The sequence below is a fragment of the Dinoponera quadriceps genome, unplaced genomic scaffold (assembly GCF_001313825.1).
Source record: "Dinoponera quadriceps isolate SergipeBrazil2010 unplaced genomic scaffold, ASM131382v1 scaffold424, whole genome shotgun sequence".
Taxonomy (NCBI): Eukaryota; Metazoa; Arthropoda; class Insecta; order Hymenoptera; family Formicidae; genus Dinoponera; species Dinoponera quadriceps.
In genome coordinates, this window is record NW_014554557.1 from 833,998 (window position 1) to 858,920 (window position 24,923).

Genomic DNA, 24,923 nt, shown 5'->3' on the forward strand with positions numbered 1-24,923 from the left:
CCCCCCCCCTCCCCCCCTCGGGAATTGGTAATGAATTTTCTCTTCTGACGTGAACTTATGAACTCGTTGACAAATTTGGAAACATTCGGAATTTTCACTTTTCACGCTTCCGTGCTGCACGGGGAAAATTCCGTTCCGTTGTTGTAACTGAATTTTCCGTTGCCCGAGGAGCAGGATGAAAATTGGATTGCGAAAAACGGAAAGATATCTGTGGGAAGTTTCTGCTCGGTCGATTGTTTTCGGTCGTCTCCTGTCGTTGAGTTTTTCATCCGGTCCCTATTCTGTCGCGGGAACTGAATTCTCTTTTTCCGTATAGGGGAAAATGACATTATCGATAGCCGCGGGCGCCTATCGCGGAACTGTTAGGAACGGATCCCGGTCGGGATAGTTCCGTTTTTCCTAGAAAACACAATAGAACTCCAGGGAATAACTGAAAGGTTCCGATCGGGAAGCTTTGCCCTGTAGGAGACTTCTGAAGTCAATTGCTCTCAGTCGTCTCAACCGAATTTCATCATAGATCTAAAGATACGTTCACACGTATGTGCTCAGTCACGGTTACAGGATATATCATTCCTCATGTTCTTCAACCGAGTATTCGTTTGGTCCCTGTTCAGTCGCGGAAACCGAGCATCCTCTTTCCGTGTACGCGAAACGCGTGGCAAATTACGATCGATAACGCGATCGAGGGTGATGAGAACGATCATCGACATGACAGACAGACCGGCGGATCGTATAAACAACGTGGCATTTACCGTCTCTCGTATCCCCCTGTGGTGTTGTGCAGACATAGAGACAGGCATAAAGACACAAAGACGATAATTAATGCGCCGGCGAATGCGTCCGAATCCGCGAGAACGGGGAGTACTCACATGGGAGTCGTGAAGGTCGCGTAGATGACCCCCTCCTCCGGATGATAGACCGCGCCTTGGATCTCGTCGTAATAGAACGGGAATTCGCCGGGTATCGAGCAATTCAAACGGGCCTTCCTGAACGTCGTCCATGCCTCCTTCATCATGATCTGTCCACCGCGGTCATGCTTGCAGACCCTCGCTATCCTCGAGTATATTCTCTGCAAGCGCGATGCATGATTACACACGTCGTCTCGGCGCCGAGGCGCTACAACGGCCGAGACGATAGGCGACGGTGCAAAAGTCGGGCCCGGGTGTGTCGGGTTAAAATCGACGGGAGGAAGTCCCCTCTCGGAGACGTAACTTCCACGTGTTCGCGCGCTCCTTCTCGTAAATCACCGCATCGAGCGCGTCGCTGGATGGTAAATTAATCTATCGCGTCGGGGGGAAGCCGAGCGCGCTCGACTCCTCGCGCTTCATCGTCGATCGAGGTGCGATCGCGGCCGGATGCAGAATCTTTCATTAAAGCTAACCCTAGGCGGCAATTTGAGTCGGCGATAGGCTGAGAAAATGATAAACATCGCGCGCGCGCGCGCGAGAACCGAGATCACGTCGGAGATGATATTTTTCCGCCGCGAGGAAAATCCTCGACGCGTCGCTCGTTTCGACCGACACCGTAAGCGGCTAATTATACGGCTGACGAGATCGCCAATCGCGCGCGCGTATCCCGGATGATGGAGGACGCGAGAGCGCGTCACGGCGGATTACTATACGGTATCGATCTCTTCTTACCTTGCCGCAGTTGATGTATTCCACGGCGGTCTCGCGAAATAGAAAGTACACGTAATCCTCCGTCTCGAAGCTGCCGACGAACTGCGGGTCGTTCAGCCATCTGCAAGAAGAACGCAGCCGCTGAGGGAAACCGAGACGCGGTATCGTATTCATCGATGCAACGGCCACGACGCCACGTTCTCGTTTTCTATCCTTGAAATTTCTCGGAATGGAATCTCGCACTCAAAATGAATGAAAAAGTGGCGGCATCTTCGCTCGAGGTGAAAATACCGCTGCTCGAAATCGTAAGAGTGAGTACGCTTCACTAAAGCTTAGAGCGGAGACTTCGTGCGAGCGAATGTTTCAATAGATCGGGGTTGACGTGTTCCTGTTACATGATTTTCAATCTTATGGATTATGCACAATTATTATTATTGTATTAATTATTGTTGTACATAACCCATAAGTTGAGAATCGCGTGAGTGATCTCTAATTATAATGATAAGATTATAATGATACTTTACAACGCTGAAAACTATCTAATATTTGACTCAGAGAATGGTATAATACACGTGACATCGACTATAGGTCAGATTCACCGCTGAAATTCCTAGCGAGGACATTCACCCGACGATTCGGAGCGAAGAATTCATTCCACGTACGAGCGAAAAGTCACTCGAATTCGAAAATGACTCGATGGTCGCTCCACTTTTCGAGTGGGGTTTCACTCCGAGGAATGCCGAGGAGCGGAGCTCTACGAGGCACGTACTTGGAGTCGTACTGCAGGGTCCTCAGATTCGGGGACACCAGTGTCCTGTAAATCGCTCTATCCGCTCCGGAGAAGTCGGTGGACGTGCCGGCGAAGAGTCCGCCGGAAGGACCCCTCGAAAAGAGAGCGGTGACGTTCGCGTGTGGTGAGTACGGGCACATGGCCACGCCGAGCATCTCGCTGGTCACCTTCGTTATGTTTTCGATCTGCGAGCATACAATTATCACCGTGTACAACCGAGACTTTCGGCTGATGACGGCAGATCAACTAATCTCTCATCGGTGCGGATCGACGCGAGAAAGAGGAGGACTGAAGTTCGCGAGAGATCACGGACAGATTCCTTCCTCGGGACGTACCTCTCGCCACGTGCACCACGGGCTGAAGGCGTAAGTGCCGCAGGTGAAGAGACTCTTGCCGTTGCTGACGAGCACCTTGACGTAATTATGACAATCCTCGACGCTCTGGCCCTTATCCTGGCAGGTGTTGACCTTGTCCTCCGACGCGGGCCACGAAGCGTGCTCCAGGTTCGTGAGCGACGTCAGCGTCAGCCGGTACAAATTATCTCTGAAAGAACAGCCTTTATTTACATTTTCATCAGAGCGCTCTCCACGTATCGTTAAGCGAGTTCCCGAAACGCCCGGGACGGGGACGAGGGGGCTCGCTATTAACCCATTAAAAACAGCCCCACTGACTTCACTCTCTCTCTCTCTCTCTCTCCCTAAATTATGTACACGTATGAATTCATACGTGTCGACTTTTATGTAACCATCAGAATCAATTTTTTTACTCGATTTATTTATGATATTCAATTATCTTTAATCACTACTCTTAGTATTCGTCGTTAGTACGTGAATCTACGTTTTTCTATCAAATTCACTTATCGCTGTCACGCAAAGAACTTCCGCAAAATCGCAATAACCATGGTTAATATGCATGGTTAATACGCATGCATATTATATAATTATGTGTGGAATAAAAAAATCGGTATATCGGTGACAGGAATTTCCTTTCATTTTTTGTTTAGCGTGATGTCAGTATCGTAAAAACATTAAAATGTCCGACGCAATGAATTCATCGTCGACTAATATAATAAACGCTTGTCTCTCTCTCTTTCGTCGCGATGTGCGCGCTTTCGATATCGACAATCCTTGAAATCAACATAGCCGCATCTTTCGACAAAGTACTCCACGACGGATGAAATCTTATTAGTCAGGAAACGTGATTTTTCTCTCTCTCTCTCTCTTTCTCTTTCTCTCTCTCTCACTCTCTCGGAAAATTGTCGCTGTGAATAGCACTTCGGCGGGTTAATGAGGGGCCTCCGAGTGGTTCGGAGAAACAACGATCGCACCTTCGGATCAGTTTCATAAAACAGTCGGCGCTAGAATTCTACCTCGTTGAAAGTCGCATGATAATCGACAACGAGGAATGCTAGAAATGTAGTCGGCGACGTGTGATCCACGTTTCGATTTTAAAGCCGGGGGGGAAAGAATCATCATCAGGGCGGCGATCATAGAACTTTTCCCTTTACGAGCGGCGAAGTTTCACATTTCCACGATTCGAAAAGTTACACGATCGTTAAAGTCCCCGGCGATTCACGTGAAACTTGTCACTTTCTACGTCTCCGGTCTTAGGAAAAAAGTTACACGCTCGTTATCCAGCACGAGTGACAGCGACGACGAGCGACGGACGACAGTTTCCTTCGAGATGCACGAGGCGAGCGCATATCGCGTCCAATGAGGTCGCCGTAAGCCAGTTAGACCTCCGTCGGATTATCGCGGTATCTCTCCTCGAGAAGTATTCGAGCGATGATTCGCGATTATATTCGCCGATTCGTCGCTCGATCTCGCCGCGATCTGCGAATCTCCAGGCGGCTCGAGTCTCCGCGGCGAGATGGAAGCGAGAAGATTATTTTCCGTGTGAGAGACACGCGACCACGAGCCGACGTCGAGACTTTCCATCTCGGGGCGCGTCGTTCGTTCGGTTTCCGCGCGAGTGTTACAGCTCCGAGAGCTCACGCGGGAGCACTCGTGGCAGTCACGAAGGCGTACTCGGGTTTGACAGCGGCTTCGAGGAGCCCTCGAAAACTCCTCGGACGACATTCCACGACGGCCCACTTGACTCCGATGCGACGTACACTCACGCATACGTCCGCGAGTGCGTACGGAGTTTCGCCACCGAGCTGTACGCCGCATCGAAAGATCGCGGCCGGTGCGTGTGTTCCCGCGCGACGACGTGCTCGTCGAATTGAAATCCTCGCCAGGACGGGCCATTTTCGAGCCGGCCGGGAATAATCGGACGGTGCAGATACTTCGGAGAAAAGTCTGCGGAATTTTTCCACGCTCCGCTGATCCCGCTCGCGAGTCCGCGTAGCTCTCGATATTTCTCCCCGGTAACCCGCGGAGTCACTTAGATTTTCACCTGGGAATTAAAAATTTCACGTTTCCCAGGGTGACTCCCGATCCGTCCGCTTTCGAAGGACGCGTAATCATTTTTATTCATCGCGCACTGGCGATGAGAGCCGCGTGCTCGAACGTACGCACGCCTAATTGGAAGGACCACCGGAAGGCCACCGATCGCCGCGAGGAGCTCGATAAATAAATGATTATCGACCTGCAAAAATCACCGTGGAGATACGGCCCGGCTGTCGCGTCTCGGTGAGGAGGAGGACGAGGATCGCGACCGGTAGATCGAGCAGGAAGTGCAGACGGCGGTCGGAGTGACCGCGGATAACCGGTGGATAACTCGATACTCGCCTATGTCCCTTTAAGTAGCGACGCAGGCGACCGCACTCGCCTTCTTTTTCTCCGCTCCGATGACGATCGCGATACATGTAAATGGAAGCGGCGCGCGATCGCGACCGGCGATTCCGGCCGCCGCTCCGTAACGAACGAAATTCCGAATGAGAGAAACTGTCATCGAGCCTGCGAACTATCCAGATGTCACCGAGAGGGTATCGATGGTATCGAAGGAGCTGTCGTTGAAGTGAAAAAAGAATCGAGCCCTCGGTAGGCTACACAACGGCCACGGCAGGAGTTTCTTTCCAAATAGGGAGGTCCAGGTTCTTGTGGTAAATACTTACTTGAATACAGTAATACCTTACTTAGTAAATTAATTACTGGATGTACTAAGTGTAAAATAGTTCTATATGTGAGAAGGTATTTCTCAGAATTATGTAATATTCCTTTTCCTTACAGATAACAATCGAGTAGTTTTAGTTGCAGACTTTTCTGTCCGTAGTAAATATTTCCCGAAATAATAAATCCCGACATTCCCAATATTATGAATTTAATACTCGTTACAATTGTCTCGATACGAATAAACGTCTACCCATGCGAAGGAAATATCAAATTGTATATAATTACAATTCAGATTAGTTTTAGCCTCACTCGCAAGGGTTGATTCACATGCGGGTGCGGACAAAAATATTCGGCGTTACCGCAACATCATTATTCTCTATTCATAATTGAAACATTCGTACTAAATCATCCAGCGATCATAAGCTGCCACTCGCCTTGTTCTCTCTTTCCTCGGTCGAATTCTTTCCGATCGCACGGCGTAGCTCGTCTGAAAGCCGCGCGCGGCGGGACTGCGCCTCGATTAATCCGACGGATCATAATTTACATTCAGTAATTTCGTTAGACTCGCGCGATAATTGCGCGCTCTCGCTCGACGCGGACCTTTTGTCAATTCGACAAACTCAATTTATTCACCGATTGCCGAGCTGCAAGTTGCAATCCACCGCGCCTTACGACGTGCATGCATAACCGTCGTCCGTGTTGCATTCCGCTCGATGCTCCGGGGGACCGCGTGTCCCGCGATATTCATTAGACTTCTCTATCAATTCTATCCCATTCAGCCGCCGGCTGCTTAATAATCTCGATCCGTTGCACGCGCTTATAATACAGGCTGTTTCAGCTTAGCCGTTCTCACGTCGCGTTCGCGAATCGGCAGGTCCGTCTTCGAGCCGCGATCTCGAGCGCTCCGGCGACGAAGGGGAAGCCCATCGAAGCGACGCTCGTCCGCGGGACTCGCGCTTCGGATCGACCGAGGGAAATGTGGGAAATATCGGGACACCGTATATGCCGATCCATATTCCGCAATACGAAACCCTTTCTTTTCTCGGCCGCACCGGCTGCGCGAGAACGGCGGCAGGAACGCCGACGGAACCCGCAACGAAGCATAAACGGCGCCTACGTGGGCGCCCGTCGCGGCACCGCCGTGATAGTTCCAGCAGGTAATTATTATTTAAGTGGAGTATAAGCGCGCGGACACTGGACGGCGGAGTTGCGCATGCCAATTAATAAGCCGGCGAAACCGCGTGCCCGTCCACACCACCAGCCTACGCGCGGTATCACGTGCGGCTCTGCACCAGGAAGTAGTGGACCGTCCGAGAAATCGTGATTCCTTCGCGGGAGAAACAATGTCCGTCGATACCCGCACGGGAGAACGGAGATATCATTCCTCACCGCGGAATTTCGGTGCGGCCTCTATTCAATTTACACGAACGGAGATTTTTACCACCCCGTGGTGGTACGCGGAAAAAGAAAGCCGGTCCGTGTAACTGATTTTCAATTGTCTCGGGGCCAACTCTGGGAAAACTCTGTTGGAAGAAGAGAGAAATTCCTGCAGGAGATTTGTATCCGGCCAATTGTTCCTGGTTACCTTGTTCTCGGTCACGATAACAGAGATAGCATTCCTCGTCACCGAACTTTTAGCCGATGGTCGCTTTCGACCGTCGATTCCTATCGGGAAATAACCAGCGAGTTAGACTAGCGATAACGCTTTTCTCTGCGGCAAATTCCAAATCGTTCCTTTTACGTTCCCGTAAAAGTATCTTTCTTCTGAATCCGTCACGCTCGGCAGTCGTGACGCGCATACCTTCGAATTTTATCGCGGACACGGCGCGTGCGACGGTGGATCACGACTTGGTGGGAATGAATTTTGCGCGCGACGGAACTGGCGCGAGACCCAATTTTCTCGGCAACAGCCGCGGCGGAGTTTTACGGACGTCAATCAACGTCTCTCATATTTCCTCGTTAGAACACACGGGCTCCGCGTGTGAAGTAGGTGGGCATAGTAAAGCAAACTCGCGACGTTACCGTCCGTCGTTGCGCGACGACAGTCGTGCCGTCGCTCGAACACCTGGAACACCCCGATCACGGGAACATAATGAGACACGAGTCGCGGGTATCGTCAATATGTGCGGTTCGTACCGAAAGCGGCGCGTGTCGAGTTTCGCACGTATCTTGAACTCGCGAGATCCGATCTACACCGGACATACGGCTGCTTGTGGCTTCTCGAGGAAGGAGAAAGAAAGGTGGGAGAGAAAAAAAAAACCGTGAAGCCGTCGCGGCAACAAAAGCTACGACGTGGAGTATGATCTTTAGCGAGACACACGTCGTTGCTTAGCGCGGCAGCTAGTCTAGTCCCACGAGCGAGCGACTCGTCAACGTAAGTAGGCACGCTTGAACGTACGACGTATGTTGTTTATTGGCCGAGTGGTCACATTGAAACAGATTACTTCCTGCTCAGTGGACAAATACCCGTTTGCCCGCTCCCCCGCCGTGTATGCTCGTCCGTGCGCTGATGACCGCACCATTGCGCCGCGGATCCTCCTTGTTGCGCGCCCCCGTAATTCGCGCCTCGCGCCTTGAGAAAAACTGTGAGAGGCAGCTCGAGCTGGTTGTCTCGTGGCAATCGGCTCATTACGCGGCGTAACGAACGCGAGAGGACCGTCTTGCCGTCTTCGACGGCCGATCGATTTTTCTCCCCCGCGAATCCCCCGTGTTCCAATCGCCCTTTTCTCCTTATTACCTCACGTGCAAGCGCGTGGCCTGCTTATTCCTAAATAAATACGTAATAATAAATAAATATGTGTCTAAGATCTTTCCAAAATATTTTATAGATGTTGTTCAGCGTCTTATGTAGAATGCCATAGGACTTCCTACGCTAAATTTAATAATATTAATAGACCGTGTTTTAACCAATAAGTACTTATCTAAAATGGACTTTTTCAGTGAAACGTCTCCAAGTTTGAAACATTCTGCTTACTGCCATTTTTAGCTCGGCCCATTAATTAATTGAAATTATGTATACTTTTCATTTTCTCTCCCTCTCCTCTCTTCTTATGTATTGCTTGCATTTGCTAATTTGTACTTTACTACTAACTTATCATTTATTTCTCAATGTAACGTCCACTGGACATTCTTCATTAGTATTCTTATAGGAATTAAGCTTACTTGTTTTGTAACCAAAGTGTGCTTTCCTATAAATAAATATTATTATTATTATATTAACATTTGTTTGCAACGTGTCGAGGAGCAGCTCGACTCGTGCGTAGTGACCGTCACCTCGGTGAGATCGAAAGCCGGGCAGTTTAAGCGGTAATTTGCGCACTTTCCAACGTGTACGCGACACGAGGATTACGGGTTAAAGATGCTGTGGACCGGCCTGTCGATAAATCGCTACTCGATTCGACGAAATGCTAATTGCCCGTGTACACACCGTCGCGAGATAAAATCGCCCGCGAGAACCCGGTAAGAGCGCGGTAAACGCACGAGATATTACGTGATAAATAACCGGATAATAAAGCAATTTCCACTTTTTTCGCCCGTTCGTGAAATATCGGCCGAGCCTAATGTCTCAGCCATCCCCGATAGAATAATTTTGCGCCGAGAGAAGCACTTAATTTACATTAACGCGGCCTACATTAATTAACGCCGCGGCACTTTCACCCGTTTCACAATGTTTGCTCGTGCCGTGGCGAGGCGGCGATCGATGGGGAAGCCCATCGGTCGTATCGCGCTCAACGAAAGGATAAGACTTAAGGGGCCACCTGGGCGGCTCGAAAAAACGCTCAATGTTTGATTCTTTCTGTTATCGCCAATCGGTATCTAAAATATCTCGGGAACCATCGAACCGATTTAGCTGCAGTTTTAGTACAGACATTCTTGGATAAAATAAGTAAGATTGTCTAGTCTATCGTTATCTTATCTTACTTTACAGTAGTGATAACAACGTTATCAGCTTTTCGTAATGGGCTTCATATATAAATAAAAGTACAAAGAATCATCCCTCAAAGGGACACCTTCATAAAGTCAATAATGTGGTCGGCAGAAAAATTCAAACTTCCAGCGTTTTCCGCTTGGATATGTGTTAGCTTTTAATCCGGCCACCAGCCCTCATCGAAGATAAGCTGAGACCAGTTTCATCTTAACGAGGAAGACTCACAGAGACGATCACCCCCTTTCCTACGGTCTCCTGACGGCCATTCTGCGAGGTTTCCGCGACTTCGCGAAGAACTCGAGAGAGAAAAAGCGATAGAGAAAGGGAGAGAGAGAGAGGGGGAGGGGGGGGAAGAGATACGCTCGCGTCGCGCGAGTTTTTCCACGGCGCGCCGCGAAGAATGCGAAATCGCCGATCGCCGACGCGGAGTTAAACTAATGCCCGGCGAAAAAGATACGCGCCGGCGACATGTCACCGTAGAAATATCGGCCCGCGCCGTGGACGGAGAAAGAGAGGGCAGAGGGAGAGGCGACCTAGCGATAAACATAATTATTTACGGCGGGCACCAGATGCCCGGCGTCGCACGCGTCCGCGCGCGCGCGCGCATAAACCTCTTTTTATCGCGCGATCCGGGAAAGGCGAGCTAGTGTCCCTCGACGACCACCAACGGCCGATCCGTCGATACGCCTCTCTAGACCTGTCAGCGCCCCGAGAGTGCTCGATAAGCTTCGGGGCCCAGTGACGTCACGGTTGGCGCACACGGGAATTACGTAGGAATGCAAATCGTGGCGCCGAGCGAGCGAGCGAATCGGCGGAGCGATCGCGCGCGAGGACCTAGTGCGTGCAGCACGCACGCATGCACGCACGTGTACACGCCCGCGCATTCGACTTATGCACTTGTGTGCAGAGAGCATGATTGGAGGGTGCCACAGAGAGAGAGAGAGAGAGAGAGAAGGCGCGCGCCAGAAACGTACCGCCAGTCGCTGCGGAGATGAATGGGATCGAAGGGCGGGTCGGCTTTTAAATTTCAGATACATAGATCAAAGCGTTTTAAATAACAGCCTCTCCCTCTTTCTCCCGGCGCGCTCGTTCCTTTCAATTTCATTTCCAATCCGCTGAGACGTGTCGCCGCGCTTGAGACTCCGGTGGACCAATTCGAGATAGGCCGTCTCGCCGTGCCGGACGTCGGTTTTCTCACGCTCGCGTTTCGCGCCGACGTCGGCGATTTTTCCCCCCGCGCGATCCTGGATGGTCCTCTCCTCGGAGAGGCGCATACCTTGTTAGTATTCGCAGGCTCGCGAAATACCTGTGGGCCGGCACGCACGCGGCCCACGATTGCGCGTGCCGCCGGGCCCCACGTCGCATAGGTGGGACGCGATATTCTCACTGTTCGCACCGGCTGCACGCCACCTATTTCACCTACTAAGTCGGCCGAGCGTTATCGACGACGTCCCACGTGTTGTTCGCCGCGCTCTTGGGAATACGTTCGCGATCGAGCGCGTTAAAATCCCCGGATACTCGGCCGTATATTACCGAGGGATATTTCGAAACGAGCATATACGGGGGTGATAAGAAGAGGGAAATCGCGGCTTTCCTCCATTATGTTCCCCGAGCTCGCGAAATCGTTCGACGTAAACGCGTAAATGCGCGGTTTAGCGTTAATAAATTTGATTATTGCGGCTATAGTCGTCGGCCTCAACAGGCTTTGAAAGCCGTATGTTTCGTACAATACACGGTACAAGTGTAATTTGAATGTGTATTTTTTTCTTGCTACATTTACGTAATACTTACTTAATCCAAGTAAGATCATTTCTTCTTAGTATATATTTATTTGAATGTAGCCCTTTCTTTCTCTCGGTATGCAATCGAATTTTCGTTCTGATTCCCAGCCAACGGAAGATTCGCACCGATTGAATCGTTTTCTCTGTGCGCGCAATCAAATATCTTGATCTGAATTTTTGCTTAAATTATTAATTTAACTTAAATCAATGTTGCGCCTAAATTATTCAGATAAAAATATTACTTAATTTAAGAGCCTAAAAATATGTAATTACTTAAGGCATTTACTTAATTCTAGCATATTTTCCGCGCGGAATCGTCAAAAGTCCAGATCGATCAACGATCATCGAGGAAAGGGGTAGCTCAACTCGAGCAGTTGGCAATGCGCTAAACCGTGGGCCTTCTTACGCAAGCTCGTTCGCGAGAGTTCTCGTCTCGTCGAAGGACAAGTACAGAATTGGATTTGGACAGCTGGAGACGTCGCTCTCGGCGGAGGAGCGCTCCAGCATGACAATCCTACCAATCGCACACGTTCAATATTTGTCGAGGGCCCGCGGACAGATCGTGCCTCCCTGCCGTGAGGGGGTTAACAACAGCATCCTCATAGCGAGATCTCTCGCGATGCGGGACACGTCGAGTGTACATCGAGTGCATCTGACGCGGCGCGTCGCGACGCTGCGCCCGTGAAATAATCAATTCTGTCACCGTGTAGACGAGCCGAGTCGAAGGGTGGAAGTCGCGTTCTCTCGTGCGTGCACGCGCCTCGCACTTCGTGATCCCGAATCCGAATCTGTGATTTCGTCGCGCCGTGCACGGCATTGCAACCGGAGATCGATCGTTACACCTCCCCTCTCTTCGTTCCTTCCTCCCGTCCTCTCCGGCGCGGATGTAGACAAGTTTTTTTACCCCCGGAGAGAATCGACTCGGAAGCTATAGCGGGAGACTCGTCTATTATGCACCAAAGGTGGTTCAGCTGGAGTACTTTTGCGCATACGAGTAACCGCCGCCTCGGGTGAACAGCCTTTATTTACTCGGCGCCGCGTCAGATGCTGCGTACTCCGCGGGGAACGGTTAATTCAGCGCGTTACAATCGATCGGCGCGCAATCGACCGGGCGAGATTGTAATACTGGACGGGCCGGCGAGCAATATTTTGCATTGCGTGCGTCGGGAACATATGCATGCGGCGCGCGCGGATATACGACCGTTCGCGGACAGCGAGAGCTATTGCGTATACGCACAGGACACGCTGGCGCCGTCTGTGACATTCTCCGCTTTCCATCCCTGTCCTGCCGGCCCCCGAGTCCCTGCCTTTTCCTTCCACTCAACCTTCCCAGGCCGGGCCGTGCGCGGGAGCACCGTCTCGGAAACACGGCGCGTTCGAAAAATCGCAACCCGTAATTATTATGCCTCGGTCATGACGGAGACACGTCTCCGTTATGACCTCGCGCACCCGTCGCGGCTTCACCTCGCTCTAAATCCGGCCGATTCGGACGACGGAGTGAATTTAAAGCGACGCACGGCCAGCTCCAGAATATGTTATGATATCCTTCTTTCCTTTTTCTTCGTTCCCGCCGCCGAACGTTACACTTCGAATATATACAGCGGCGCTTAATTAGGGCTCGCGGGAAAATAGCGCTGGAACCGAGTAAACGTAATTACCTGTTTCCCGCCTCTTAGATCATGCGATATTTTTATCGATTTTAAGTATATTTTAATAGCATGTAGTAAATACTCACTCGAACGTAATGATATATTAATTTTTTAATGAATCGTAGTGTAAAATGATTCTAAATTCGAGAACATTTGCCAGAATTGCGCGATACCTTTTTCTTTTTCATCGGGGAAACCTAGTGGTTTTGAATTTCGATTTTTCTGTACAGTAAATCTTTTCTAAAGATACATCCTGTTATTCGCAATATTGTGAATTTAATATTCGTCACAATCGTTTTAACACATTCAAGTAAATGTCTACTTACACGAAGGAAATATCACATTGCACATAGTCAATTATATTTCTACTTCTAATAAATATTTTGTATGATACTATTATGTACTCTTCTTTCCTCTCGTGATCTCGATAAAGTTATTATCGTCGTTATCATTATTACTGCTTCTATTATTATATTTCCTCACAATTGAACGACGTGTCACGTGTGCTTTCTTCTCTTTATCCAAGAGACCGGAAGAAATACACGCGGTAACTTGCGGGTTATAGAACGCGCGTAAATAGAATTCATACAGAGCCGAGGAATGTAAAGATAGGTCTTAACTGTACAGACGACAAGTCGCAACTCCGGCCGATCCTTATTTTACCCAAGTACACGATATCGCGACTAGTATGGTCCCTCGCCATCGGGTTGTCTTATAAATATTCAGTCGTCATATCGCCGGTCATCCGCAACCTCCGTGGCGCGCGCGTCGGAAAGTGTGTTGCCCGTTATCGGCGACTTGTACGGACGTCGAGCGTAGTGTAATGTTCGCGTTTGCGCGGAGTTAATGATAAAAGGAAGACGCAGTTCGCGCAGCGTGCAAGGCCGCCGACGCGACACGCCAAAATCGGGATCCTGTAGGCGTAACGGTAGGTGCCGCGCGCACTCCATCTCCCGCGACAACCTGCGCGCCGGACACGTTGCTGCCCGATCGACGTCCTATAAATAAAGCTGCTTATTTGCTACAAGATAAATCTCCCGGTAACGATTTGTCACGGGCGATCGACGCGATCGCGCCTGCCCGTTGCCGCCGATACGCGCGAAAATCTCTCGCGCGACATTGCCGTATCGACGCCGTATCGAGATCTCGGCCGCGGTGAAATCGCGGTTTCGTCATTCTAACTTGCCGGAAAGGCAAGTAGTCTCGGGGTTACGCTCGTTTCCGACATTTCACGCCCGAATCCGTGACAGAAATTAATCGGCCGGGTTTATTATCGACTGATTAAGTATTCTTTGGTTACGTTTTTTTCTTCTTGTATTAAATAACGGTCGAGGTGAAAAGTTCAAAATACTCCGTGTATATTTTAAATTATATTATATCAAATGTATACTCTCTATATTTATATTTACTTTTATATATAGTTTTATATATATACTTTGAACGGATTCAAGAAACTGGTTATGTATCGGGCAAGAAATCTTAGCGTTGTGGTTTTCTATCTTCGTAACGTCTTTAAAGCGGAATTTATCATCCGTTACTCATTTGTGTGTCTCATCCAGTGCGCTCATAGACAGAAACATGTTCTCATTGTTCTCCCAAGCGAACTGAAATTTCTGGATTGTAATTGTCATTGTAATTGTTTCTGGTGGATTGCGGCTTAGAGCTTTTGCTTCCGACTGTCACAACTGCTTCAACTCTTCCTCAATATTTTCCACTCTTACTTTTATACCTATATCAAGGCTTTCAGCCATAGGTAAAACGATATGATTCGTCACTCAAGTCCTTATCGTTTGATATTTCGTCCTCTTGCTTACTTTTCTGCTCGCTGTACGTTGTATCTAGTTGCAAGGTCAATGTTAGATCAACTTTGTAATTTAGATAATAATGTAACAATAATAATAATAATTTTGTAATCACACTGCTGCTGATAACATAAGTCTTAATAGTTTGTTAGTTGCTCGACTCAGGCATCCAAAATCTTTTATAACCCATTCATTCAACTTCATTTCTGCAAATCTCTAAGAAAGATATGACCCTAGAGGTAACATCTACTCTATTCTATTCCATATTTCTTAATAAAGCGAGGAGATTCTGACAAAAAATCCACGGGAGAACGTTCTTCTCTCTTTCTCTCTCGCGCGCACGCACACAGCATCGATGCGAAAACGACAGATAGAAACGGCGACGCGGGGATACGGGAAATGTCTCGCGTACTTCGTACTTGGAGCAACATCGTAAATACGATACGACCACGTTGGCGACCATGTATGAAATTCCTAACACCTGCGGCTGTCACGAGTAATCTCATGCGCATAAACCCGAAAACTTTTACCCGCCTCGAGTGCATCCCGCTGCCGCGTCGCGCTATCTCGACAAAACGAGAAGTACGAAGCGGCAGAAATAATCCCTCGCGAGAAATTTCCCGATGAAAGAGAGAAAGCGAGAGAGAGAGAGAGAGAGAGAGAGAAAGAGGCAGAGACGAGAGAACGCGTTAAGAAGCGCGATGATATCCGCGCGAAGCGGTATCGTATATCGCCTCGAAAGTTTCCCAAAGAGCACGAAAGGCAAGCGTACGAACGAAAGGAGAGATCGAAACGAAGATCAAAACGCGCGTGTCAGTTTGAAATAAGTTTGACGTGCTGAAGTAATTAATGCTGAAATAAACGGCGCGTCGTGTCGGTCTAAACGGTTCGCACGTGCTCGCGCCCACAGCTCGACAATTACCGGAGTCTCGACATTTAAGCCGAGGAGACACCGGCTGCAAATTGCCGAGAGAATCCGTCGACGACGATCGGATAATACATATTGGAACACCCCGCACGCCGACACCTCTCGCGCGCACCTTTCCGCGCTCGACACTTTGCTAGAAACCGCACGAACACGCGGCTGCGTGGGCAGCGGCTAATAACTGACGTTCTATTAATAGAAAGCGCACGGGGGCGTACTCCCTTTTCCACCGACCGACCGACCGACCGACCGACCGACCGATCGATCGATCGTCCCTTCCCTTCGTTCCCTCGCTCGATCGATCGGAGCCGGCTCCGATCTCGCGACACTCGTATCGCGCGTGCACGTATCCACGCTCGCGTTTATCTCGCGTGGGTGGACCGCATTTTTCGCGACCGGCGTTCACTGCTCGTCGCACATGTGCACGCGTGTGCACGACTACATCGTTAACGACGGTACGCTGATTTTGGACTCGTTGAACGCGACGATGGGGTAATTTCGACGCGCACGCGTTAAAAACAGAGCTTCCCCAGCCCTGTTCCTATTCAGGGAAAATTCCCAACGTGATGCCGATGTCTCCTCAATATAACGTGTTTCTGCACGAAACGCGACTATGATATAGAATTTCATTTATTTTCTACGCAAGATTGTTTCACCACATGTGGGCATAATTTCAGAAATGAATTCGTGACACAGGAATAACATAAAAAGCTTATACGTGAAAGCTCATTTATGAGGCTCATGTTATGAAACATCCTGTACATATGTGATAAATATTTGGTAGAAATATGTTTTATAATTTGCAAGATATGTGCAGTTTTAAGCATCGTCCGTGGGTTGAATTCTGAGCTGGGAGATACAATCGACAAGAGGTATCGACACTCGCGGTGTCCTTCGGCGTTTCATATTTCATCGTCCCGAATAATTGTCAGCTCAAATCAAGCTCGAATGCGATTCTCCATTTGGCGGGCGATTAAATTGAGTCGCCGTATCTCGCCGTGCACGCATACCAATAACGGGGAGACTCGAGGAGCCGCTTTGGCCAGCCAAGAATGAAGAAAGAGTTCCGCACTTCGTCGTTTTTCATTTCATTTCTTTCTCTCCCCTCCTTTCTCCCTCTCTCTCTCTCTCTCTCGTCCTCTCGTATCGCTAAGAAGGTACCTATGCATTAGCCACTTAAGTTAAGTTAACCACTTAACTTATTGTCAATCGCGAGATGCAGATAAGACCGACCAGTCCCGAGAAACTAGTCGTGTAGTCCGAGTATCCTTTCGATACTCGTCGATATCTCCGAGCTCGCGGCTGTGAAGAGCCGCGGGCGCGGCACGAAGCGTCCGGAGTGCGAGAGGAGCGCGCGAGGGCGTGCGGACCACGGAGACGACGTCTCCTCTCGCAGTTCCTCGGCTCGTCGATCGAGATAACCGGTAGTAGTTCGGTCGCTCTATTTCGCCGCCGCTGCTACTACTACTATATTCTCGGGCTCCTACGCAAACTGGTTCTCTCGTTCGAGCCGGCGAACGCTGTTTTCTGCTGCCTTCCCGGCTACGCTCGTCGTTCGTTAAACGTTGTGTGTACAAATATTATTAATGACAAGCGCGTTAGAATACGAATACGATTTCGTGGGGATAAGTATATCGACTTCTCGATATGCACACCGCTGTCTCTCTCTCTCTCTCTCTCTCTGTTTCTGTCTCTATCTATTTGTTACCTTTTCTTTTCTCTCTCGTCGATCGTACATATCGAATACACCGCACGTCATTTCCTGCTTATAACGAAGCGGTGCTTATCGACTAGAGAAAGTATTGCAAAAAAGGTCCCACTGGCCCTGGAAGCGCCGTTAGTCTCGCCTCCGCGAGAGAGCCTATAATTTGTGTATCATATATAAGAGCCGTCCCGAACAGTTTCGTGCAAGAACGAGCGCACTAACGCGGTGTAACGAGCGCGGGCGCGAGCGCGAGACCGGCGGGCACGTTTCGCGCGCTCGCCATCCGATCCAGCCGCGAGTAAATGAGTCGCGCGTTTGCCTAAGCACCGGCACGTACATACCGTACGTATGTATGTACACACCGGCACCGGGGTAATGATTTTCAGAAAGTAATTTCGTCCTCGTAATTTCCCCGCCGCGCTGTAACACGATTCCGCGCGACGTAATTTAATCGTACGTAATGGGCTCGCGCGCCGGAGCGCAGAAATCGCGAGACCTCGCGTCCTATCTCACGCTATCGCCGTGATAATTTTGTCAATCAAGGCACTCTTAAACGTCACAGCGGAAAATATCCGATTCTCTGCGCGCTCCTTCTTTCCGAAGGATAAAATATCTGTTACGGGGGGTGGCGTGCGCCATCAGATCGGTATCTCTGCGTTACAATCCCGGCGGCTTGATCTCGCAAACTGCCGACGTCACCGGTGCCGATGTAAGTCGTCGTCATCGAATGACAGGAAATGACGGCTGATAACGTGGCGGAGTCGACGAGGTTAAGCGAAAGGGTCCCGGGTCGCGAAATTTGTCCCGGCGATTATATTCCAAGCGACTTATGCAGACTCTCCACGGTGAGATCTCGTCGCGACCGGAGTCTTGAGGGCGTCGTAACGTGAATCGGCGATTCGACTTTTTCGGATCGGTCCGGTTAATGAGAGACACGTAGGCGAGAGGAGAGAGAGAGAGAGAGAGAGAAAGCCACAAGGTGATACACTTGGATTAAATCAATTTGATTTGATCCAAGTAAAAATTTACTAAGGAGTATTGCGATAATTATTTACTTAAATTTAACGCTTTCTTTCTCTATAATGTCGTTGCTACCGCAGCTAAATTTATTAGTTATTTGAATTTATTTAAACGTTAGAGCAAAAAATATTAACCAGATTACACAATAGTATTCAAATCATGCTCACATTCCCGACTAGAAATTTATTGCTATTTCTAACAGAAGTTGTCTTTAAGGTGTTAGGGTATGCAAATTTTGCCTGCAGTTTCGCCATCTACTTGATTCAATACTATATCTTATCGGGAAAACACGTTTAAGCACTGATGAATTCGACATACGACCTTCTGTTCGTGAGTCAATCCTTTGAAATCACGTCAGATATAAACACGTTTCCTATTGTCTATATATGGTATAATGAGAGAGAGAGAGAGAAAGACCAACTAATCAACCTCAGCCACTCATGCTAATGATCTCAGCTAATAAAGTTGTATCTCGCAGCAAATACATTTTATCTCTAACGGACAACTTTTAGCAATAACAGTAAAGCTCAAACTAGCTAATGAGATTTAGCTGCTATTACTAAGTCGTTGTTCTGAATGTATCATATATCTCGGGTGAGCGCGCCCGCGTGAAGAAAACAGCAACGAGATACATGCACGCGCATTATTATTCTTTTCCCGTTTCTTTCGTGAATCACGTCACGAAACGACGGGATAAACCGACCCAGCTCTCGCGAATCTCGTCCCGTGCGAGTCGCGAAAATGGATCAGTGCCTCGGGGGAGACGTCGTATGTCAGCCAATTTGGCGCGCCGCCAGGACATCTCGCCGCAGAGTCCGCAGCGGAAAGTAGGAGACAGTACGTTGCACCCTTCAATGGGTCGTGTTGTGTCTGTGGCGTCAAAGAGCGCGTCAACGTCCTAACGTGGCATCCTAACCAGACGCAATTCGCGAAATCGTTCGCTACGGTCATCCGTATCTCTTTCTCTCTCTCTCTCTTTCTCTTCCTCCCCTTCTCTTCTTTCCTTTTTCCTTTGTCTTTTTAGCTCTCTGCTTCCATTTCCATTCCCATTCTCCGCGTACGTAACGTTTATGTACTGTCGGTCCGCGTGAGGAAAGGAATCGAACGATAGACCGCTGGCCAACTTCTAACTTGGCTTGGAAATAAATGGAACGAATTTAAAGTTTACTTGAAAGTTACAGTACGTTCTAATTATAAGAGACCGATGTTGAAGACGACGCGAGGTAGTTATAAGTTTCGAGAACGCGTAGAAACAGACAAGTTTCATTAGATGCTTAGACGTGTCGGTCTAAGGCGTAGCGTCGTGATTAAAGCGTCAAAATGTGACGATCACGCGCGCCCGAATTTTTTATCCGAGCGATTGAGAGGAGATGATATTTATCGGAGCCAGTAGGTCGGCCGGGAATACCTTCTCGTTAAGTTCTCATCTCTACGAAACGCTTTCTAGAGGACTCGTTCTCGTCGAGCAGACCGTTGGTGAGCCGGATTCCGCTATCGGATTCAGGATTTTATCGTCGCGCCGACGTCGGCGATGCTCGTAGTAGTTTCGACTTTACTGCGAAATACGGAACTTCCGGGGAGCTCGTTAACCACTCGTTATTGTTGTAACGAGACTCGAGAGAGTAATTTCAAGAGCCTGCACTTCGCAAATCGCTTTATACGATCTGACCTTCTCATTTGCAAATAATTTCCAAACATCGAGTAGAAATGAAAAATACGAGGGGAAAGTCCGATAAATTTTCTAAATCTTTACGATGTTTGTGACTGAACACAAAAATCAGACACCTATCCGTTTGTTCGTCGTTATCGTCGTTGTATAATTCTTTTATAATGGAATGGAAGTTTGATCGTCGAAAAATAATTTCACCAATATTTTCGCAATATGTTTCAAGCCGAATAACATGCTAATATAAAAAGTATGCAATCTAATTAGCTTCGGAACGGGAAAACCGGAATTACTCGAGTAATCGAAGACAAACTTGCGACGGAAATACGTACCGCGCTCCTACAACAACTTGCTGTCGCGCCACGTCGAAAAGCAGCCGAGAATAAGTCGTGACTCCTTCTTGTCGAAACATACTGGTGTCCGCTAAATCTGTAACACACAACGAGACAAGAGTTATTCGAGTCAGCCCGAGGACGTACACATTGTGGTATGTTCACGATGGAAATCTCGCGAAAATCCTCGAGCTTCCCTCGGCGGAAATTCTCATTGGAAACGAAGTTCCGAATATTCCTTTCAACTTCCACCGCGAATGGTTCGATGCGAAAATCGTTCGTCACAGATATGTTTGGCTTTGTCTTCCCACAGCTAAGTTCATCTCGCACACTTTCGTACTTTAAGCGTCGTTCTTCATTTCTCATTACACGCTGAAGGAAGATAGTAGAAGATGCTTTTAGCATGGAAGCGTGCAAGATGAACTTAACCAGGTGGGATACTTTCAGATGGTACGATATAAAGCGCGCGATCGAGAAATCGGCGGAGACAAAGAGTCGAGATCGTAGGCAACTACAATAGCGCGCAGGTATAGCCACGGGACTTTCAATCCTCTGAGTGGTGAGAACCGGTACGCGGCAGGTGCGAAAAGTCAGCGTGAGGTGTCATAATTGCCGAATCGAGCGTGTCGAAAGCGGCTTTCTTTTTCTCCCGCGTTATTTGCCGGTGGCGAGTCGCAGTTCGATCTAGACCAACACGACCTAGACACGGCCGCCGGCGGAATTTTTCGTGCGAGAGCATCGCCGGGACCCCTGCGGATCGATTACAGCAGCGTCGTCGGATCGAGCACGAAATATCGACCGTGCGGGAATATCGTCGTTATCTTTTCCCCGCGACAGATTCCGGATATCGTCGCAGGCGCGCGCAAGGGAGGAAAGGGGAGGGGGGGGGAATCCTCGAAACGGGGACCACCCTGCGCGCGTCGACGATTGGCGGCTCGTAGAGCAGGATTTACCTCGATTCCCCTTTATATATCTTTTAAGACTGGCACCGTAAGCCGGACACGAGGAGGCAGCTTTATGCCCCACGATGTCACGCTATAATATTCCATACACGCTTCACGCGCGCATTCGAGTACGTGTATTATCGAGGCATAACGATCGACTTACGAGACTGCCTCGTAAAGCAGGCTTCGATCTTCGCGCCGGCGAAGAGGAGCGAGGAGGGCGAGGCGAAAATACGGAGGACGCTGGAGGAAGAAAAGGCGGCGAAGAACATGCCGGGCGTTCCTCTCTCCTTTGGTTAACGATCCCGAAGGATTCTTCCTCTTCCTCGCAGTTTCCCACCGCATTTTCTTTGTGCTTCCGTCCCCACCTTCTCCCTCACCCTCCCCCTCTCCTCAGTCTATCTTTTCCTTCCACCTTCACTCCTCCGCCGTTCCCGTTTACGCTAGAGCCACGCCCAGTGCATCAATCTCTATAAAAGGGTGATTTCGCGATGCATTATTTGAGAGCGGAGTGTAATAGACTCCGCGGTAACTGACTCGCAGCCTTTCGGGGCGTCGAATCGATAGCGTCGGTCTCCGCGGGCTTCTTCGCAGGTGGGTTTCGCAAAAGGAGCCCCTCCCGTCTCACGATGGAGCCTCGGGGGCGCGGCGTGAGAAACCGCCGCGGCACAAAATGATCTCCCGGGTAATTAATTCCCGGGTAATTAAGCCGAGGCGATTCAACCGAGGCGCGACACGCGTGTCGCGTTACTCGAGGCGTTACAACTTGGAGTCGCCGAGCGAAAAGCGAGCCACCCGCTCCGATATATCGGCCGTTGATGTCACTTCGCCTCCGCTTCGCGGACCGATGAATGATGAGAGATATCAATTACGGGCCCCCAACACCGCGCTCGATCTTTCAGGAGCGACTTGCGACGGGATCCCGCCAGGCCTGGCTGGCCGACTGACGCAAGCAGCGTTCACTCCACTTTATCAATTTTCCGTCGCGCGCTCGCTCGCTCGCTGGCGGGGATAATGCGCTCCAGGACGAAATTGCATCGTTGCGAGAGCGCGCGGTCGTGCCGTGTCTACCTTGTACTACCTTCAAGTGATCCGTGCGTCCTGTAGCGCGCCGAGCCCGCCGCCACGCTACCGTGAACGCGGACCACCGGGCCAGCTATGTTAATACGGATAATTGCGTTATGCGAACCCCCCCTCTCGCCGCCGTCTTGCGGCCGCAATCGCGCGCACCACGTGTGCGGGCAGGGACGCAATTCGTCACATTGAGAATTGCGGCGGCGGCGCGAACTTTCGTCCGGGAGGCGATGACGAGTGACTGAATACTGAGAGACCGGGCGCGGTCTCGTCACGAAGGGGAAAAAAGTACAAAGTGACTGTCGACTAATAGCGACGATGTGAAATACAGAGCGGAGCCGAGCGTTGTAATTATCGCCGTTCCGTAAGATCCTGTGATCACCGTCGAGGATTAAGAGAGGGAGCGCGCGAAATATTTCCCGCTCTCGGACTGCTTTTATTTGAATAATAATTAAAAACGCATCGTTTACGAAGGCCATAAAAGCCAATTGCGCGCCGATCGCGCCACGCCTCGTTTGCTTCGTTTAATTTTCTCTTCCCCCCCCCCTCCCCCTCTCTTTCTCTCTTTCTTTCTTTTTGGAGCCGATTAAACGTTGGGTTTAATACCGAGCAGAGCTCTCGTAGAGCACGTGCTATTTCGAAAGAGTTAACGCGCTAATCCCCGATGTGGGTCTACACGGATCCCGAGGAGATCTCGATCTCACCGAGATGATGGAGATTACACGGATAATATGAGTTACCACAAAACGGCCGGGCCGTAACGATAAATTACGGAATCCGGTGAAGTTATTCGACAGGAGCGAGAGGATGCGTGCCTGCACGCACACACAGACAGGAGAAAATGAGGCATGATGCGTCGGAGATAGGCAAGGAGAGAGAGAGAGAGAGAGAGAGAGAGAGAAGAGAGGTGCCTTTGCATAAAGTTTCGAAATCCGCTCGTGCGCACATGCAATTTCGTGCATGCTCGATGCATCTAATTACTCACCCGGTCAGAGATCAAAGACGAGTCACGCGCGCATTAACGTTCGTTAGCGTCGCCGACTTCAAAGGGCGGAATAATAACGCAGGCCGGGTTTGTCCCAGGCGAGGTGTATCGTTCAAATTTCCAACGTTACCCTGTAGTCTTCGTTCTTTGTCATGTCGACGCGCCGACGTGTCGACATAATAGTGCTCCTTCATGTCGGATAGAGTTGTCCGTTTATCTAAATCGGAACGAGTCCGGGCAAGATCGATCGCACCGTCGGAGCCTGGGTGGTCGGCCGGACTCGGACGACGATAGGAGAGCAAATCGGGGTAAACGTGAAGTGAGCGAGGTCCGCTGATTGGCAGAATATTAATATTAATTGGTCTTGGAGGCTTTTATCGGTACGCGATCTCTTAATTGCGCTCTCGCGGCCGCTCGGCCGCCGTCTGGCCGTCTAAGCCGTTATTTAACTCCGATACCGCTTACGTCAGCGCGGGCTGACCTTTTTATAAACCGTGATGCACGGACCCGGACCAATCGATTACGCCTGCCACATAACGACCCGGGGAGATTAGATAAAGAGGAAGAGGACGATGAAGAAGAGAAGAAGAGTCGCCGCTCGCGGAATAACAACGCTGAGCGTGGCTCGCGCGATTTTTAACGCTCCACGATAGAAACGGTGAGCGGACGTTGACTTTCTATCCCCGACCGAGTCGTCGGGATCCGGCGCCGAACTTGTCGGTCCAGCTGAGCGAGTTCTTTTACTCGCCATCCGGACAATTGGAGCCCATTTCTTTCGTCGTTATCAATCCTGGTTTAATATACCCGAGTCGGCCGATTTAGCGAACGGATCTGCCTCGCGAGGGAGGGAGGGACCATTTCGGCGGTGTGCGTAGGCGGGCCGTGCGGTCGCGAAGAATCATCGCGTGTGCGTTATCAGATTGCCAAGCGCGCGTCCCCCATTATCCACGTGCGCAGACGGCCATTTAGCTGCACTTGGCTCGGCCACGTGGGTGGCTCGACTTTGTTCCGCGATAATCCCCGAGCCCGTCGATTCACCTCCACCCCTCCTCGCCCTTTTTTCTCTCGCTCGGATACTCGCGAAATTGCCCTCCGCAAATAAGGACGCGTCGATGCCGGTCCCCGCTCTTGCATAATGCTCTCGCGCGTGCAACCGTACGCCTCGAGCTCCTCTCTCTCTCTCTCTCTCTGTGTATGTATGTCTGTCTGTCTCTCTTTCTTCTGCCTCGCAGAATTTTTCCCTCGCTTCGTTCGCGCCGACGGACGCAACACGTGGGTGGTTCACGGTGGTTCAACCGATAATTTTCGAAATTGGCCGCAAGGAGGCGGCAAAATGTGAAATCGCGCGTAAGTCGTCGTCGCCGTCGTCATCGTAAGTTCGGTCCCAACCCGGCGATTTGGCGAGTAAAGCGTGTCGCGACGAAAAAAGGAGGGACAGGGAGCGAAGAGGGGAGGGCCCGAGAAGGGACAGGAGAGACTCTCGATTATTTTCTCTCGGAGCGGAGAAAATTCTTTCTTTTTTTTCCGACCCGGCCTACTCGGCTGACTGTGACCGAAGTGTCGATGAAAATTTGAGCGAGCGAGCAACTGGCGAGCAACGCACGGCGATCGTCCAGGTGTCTCTGTGTGTACTCCACTTAGCAGGAA

At 50.0% G+C, this 24,923-nt stretch overlaps 1 protein-coding gene across 3 annotated transcripts in view; it reads right to left on the bottom strand.

The window, feature by feature from the left end:
• Positions 1-24,923, bottom strand: part of LOC106752074 (semaphorin-5B) — an 89,460-nt gene that overhangs the window by 7,474 nt on the left and 57,063 nt on the right. For 2 of the 3 annotated variants that reach the window (XM_014633481.1, XM_014633482.1), the window contains 5 exons: positions 20,274-20,370; positions 2,745-2,952; positions 2,389-2,594; positions 1,641-1,740; positions 870-1,069 (listed from right to left, as the gene is read on the bottom strand). In XM_014633481.1, the coding sequence (XP_014488967.1) occupies positions 870-1,069; positions 1,641-1,740; positions 2,389-2,594; positions 2,745-2,952; positions 20,274-20,370 (811 nt within the window). Of the gene's footprint in view, positions 1-869; positions 1,070-1,640; positions 1,741-2,388; positions 2,595-2,744; positions 2,953-20,273; positions 20,371-21,380; positions 21,492-24,923 lie in introns of those variants that run through there. The other variant, XM_014633480.1, reaches the window with a different exon arrangement.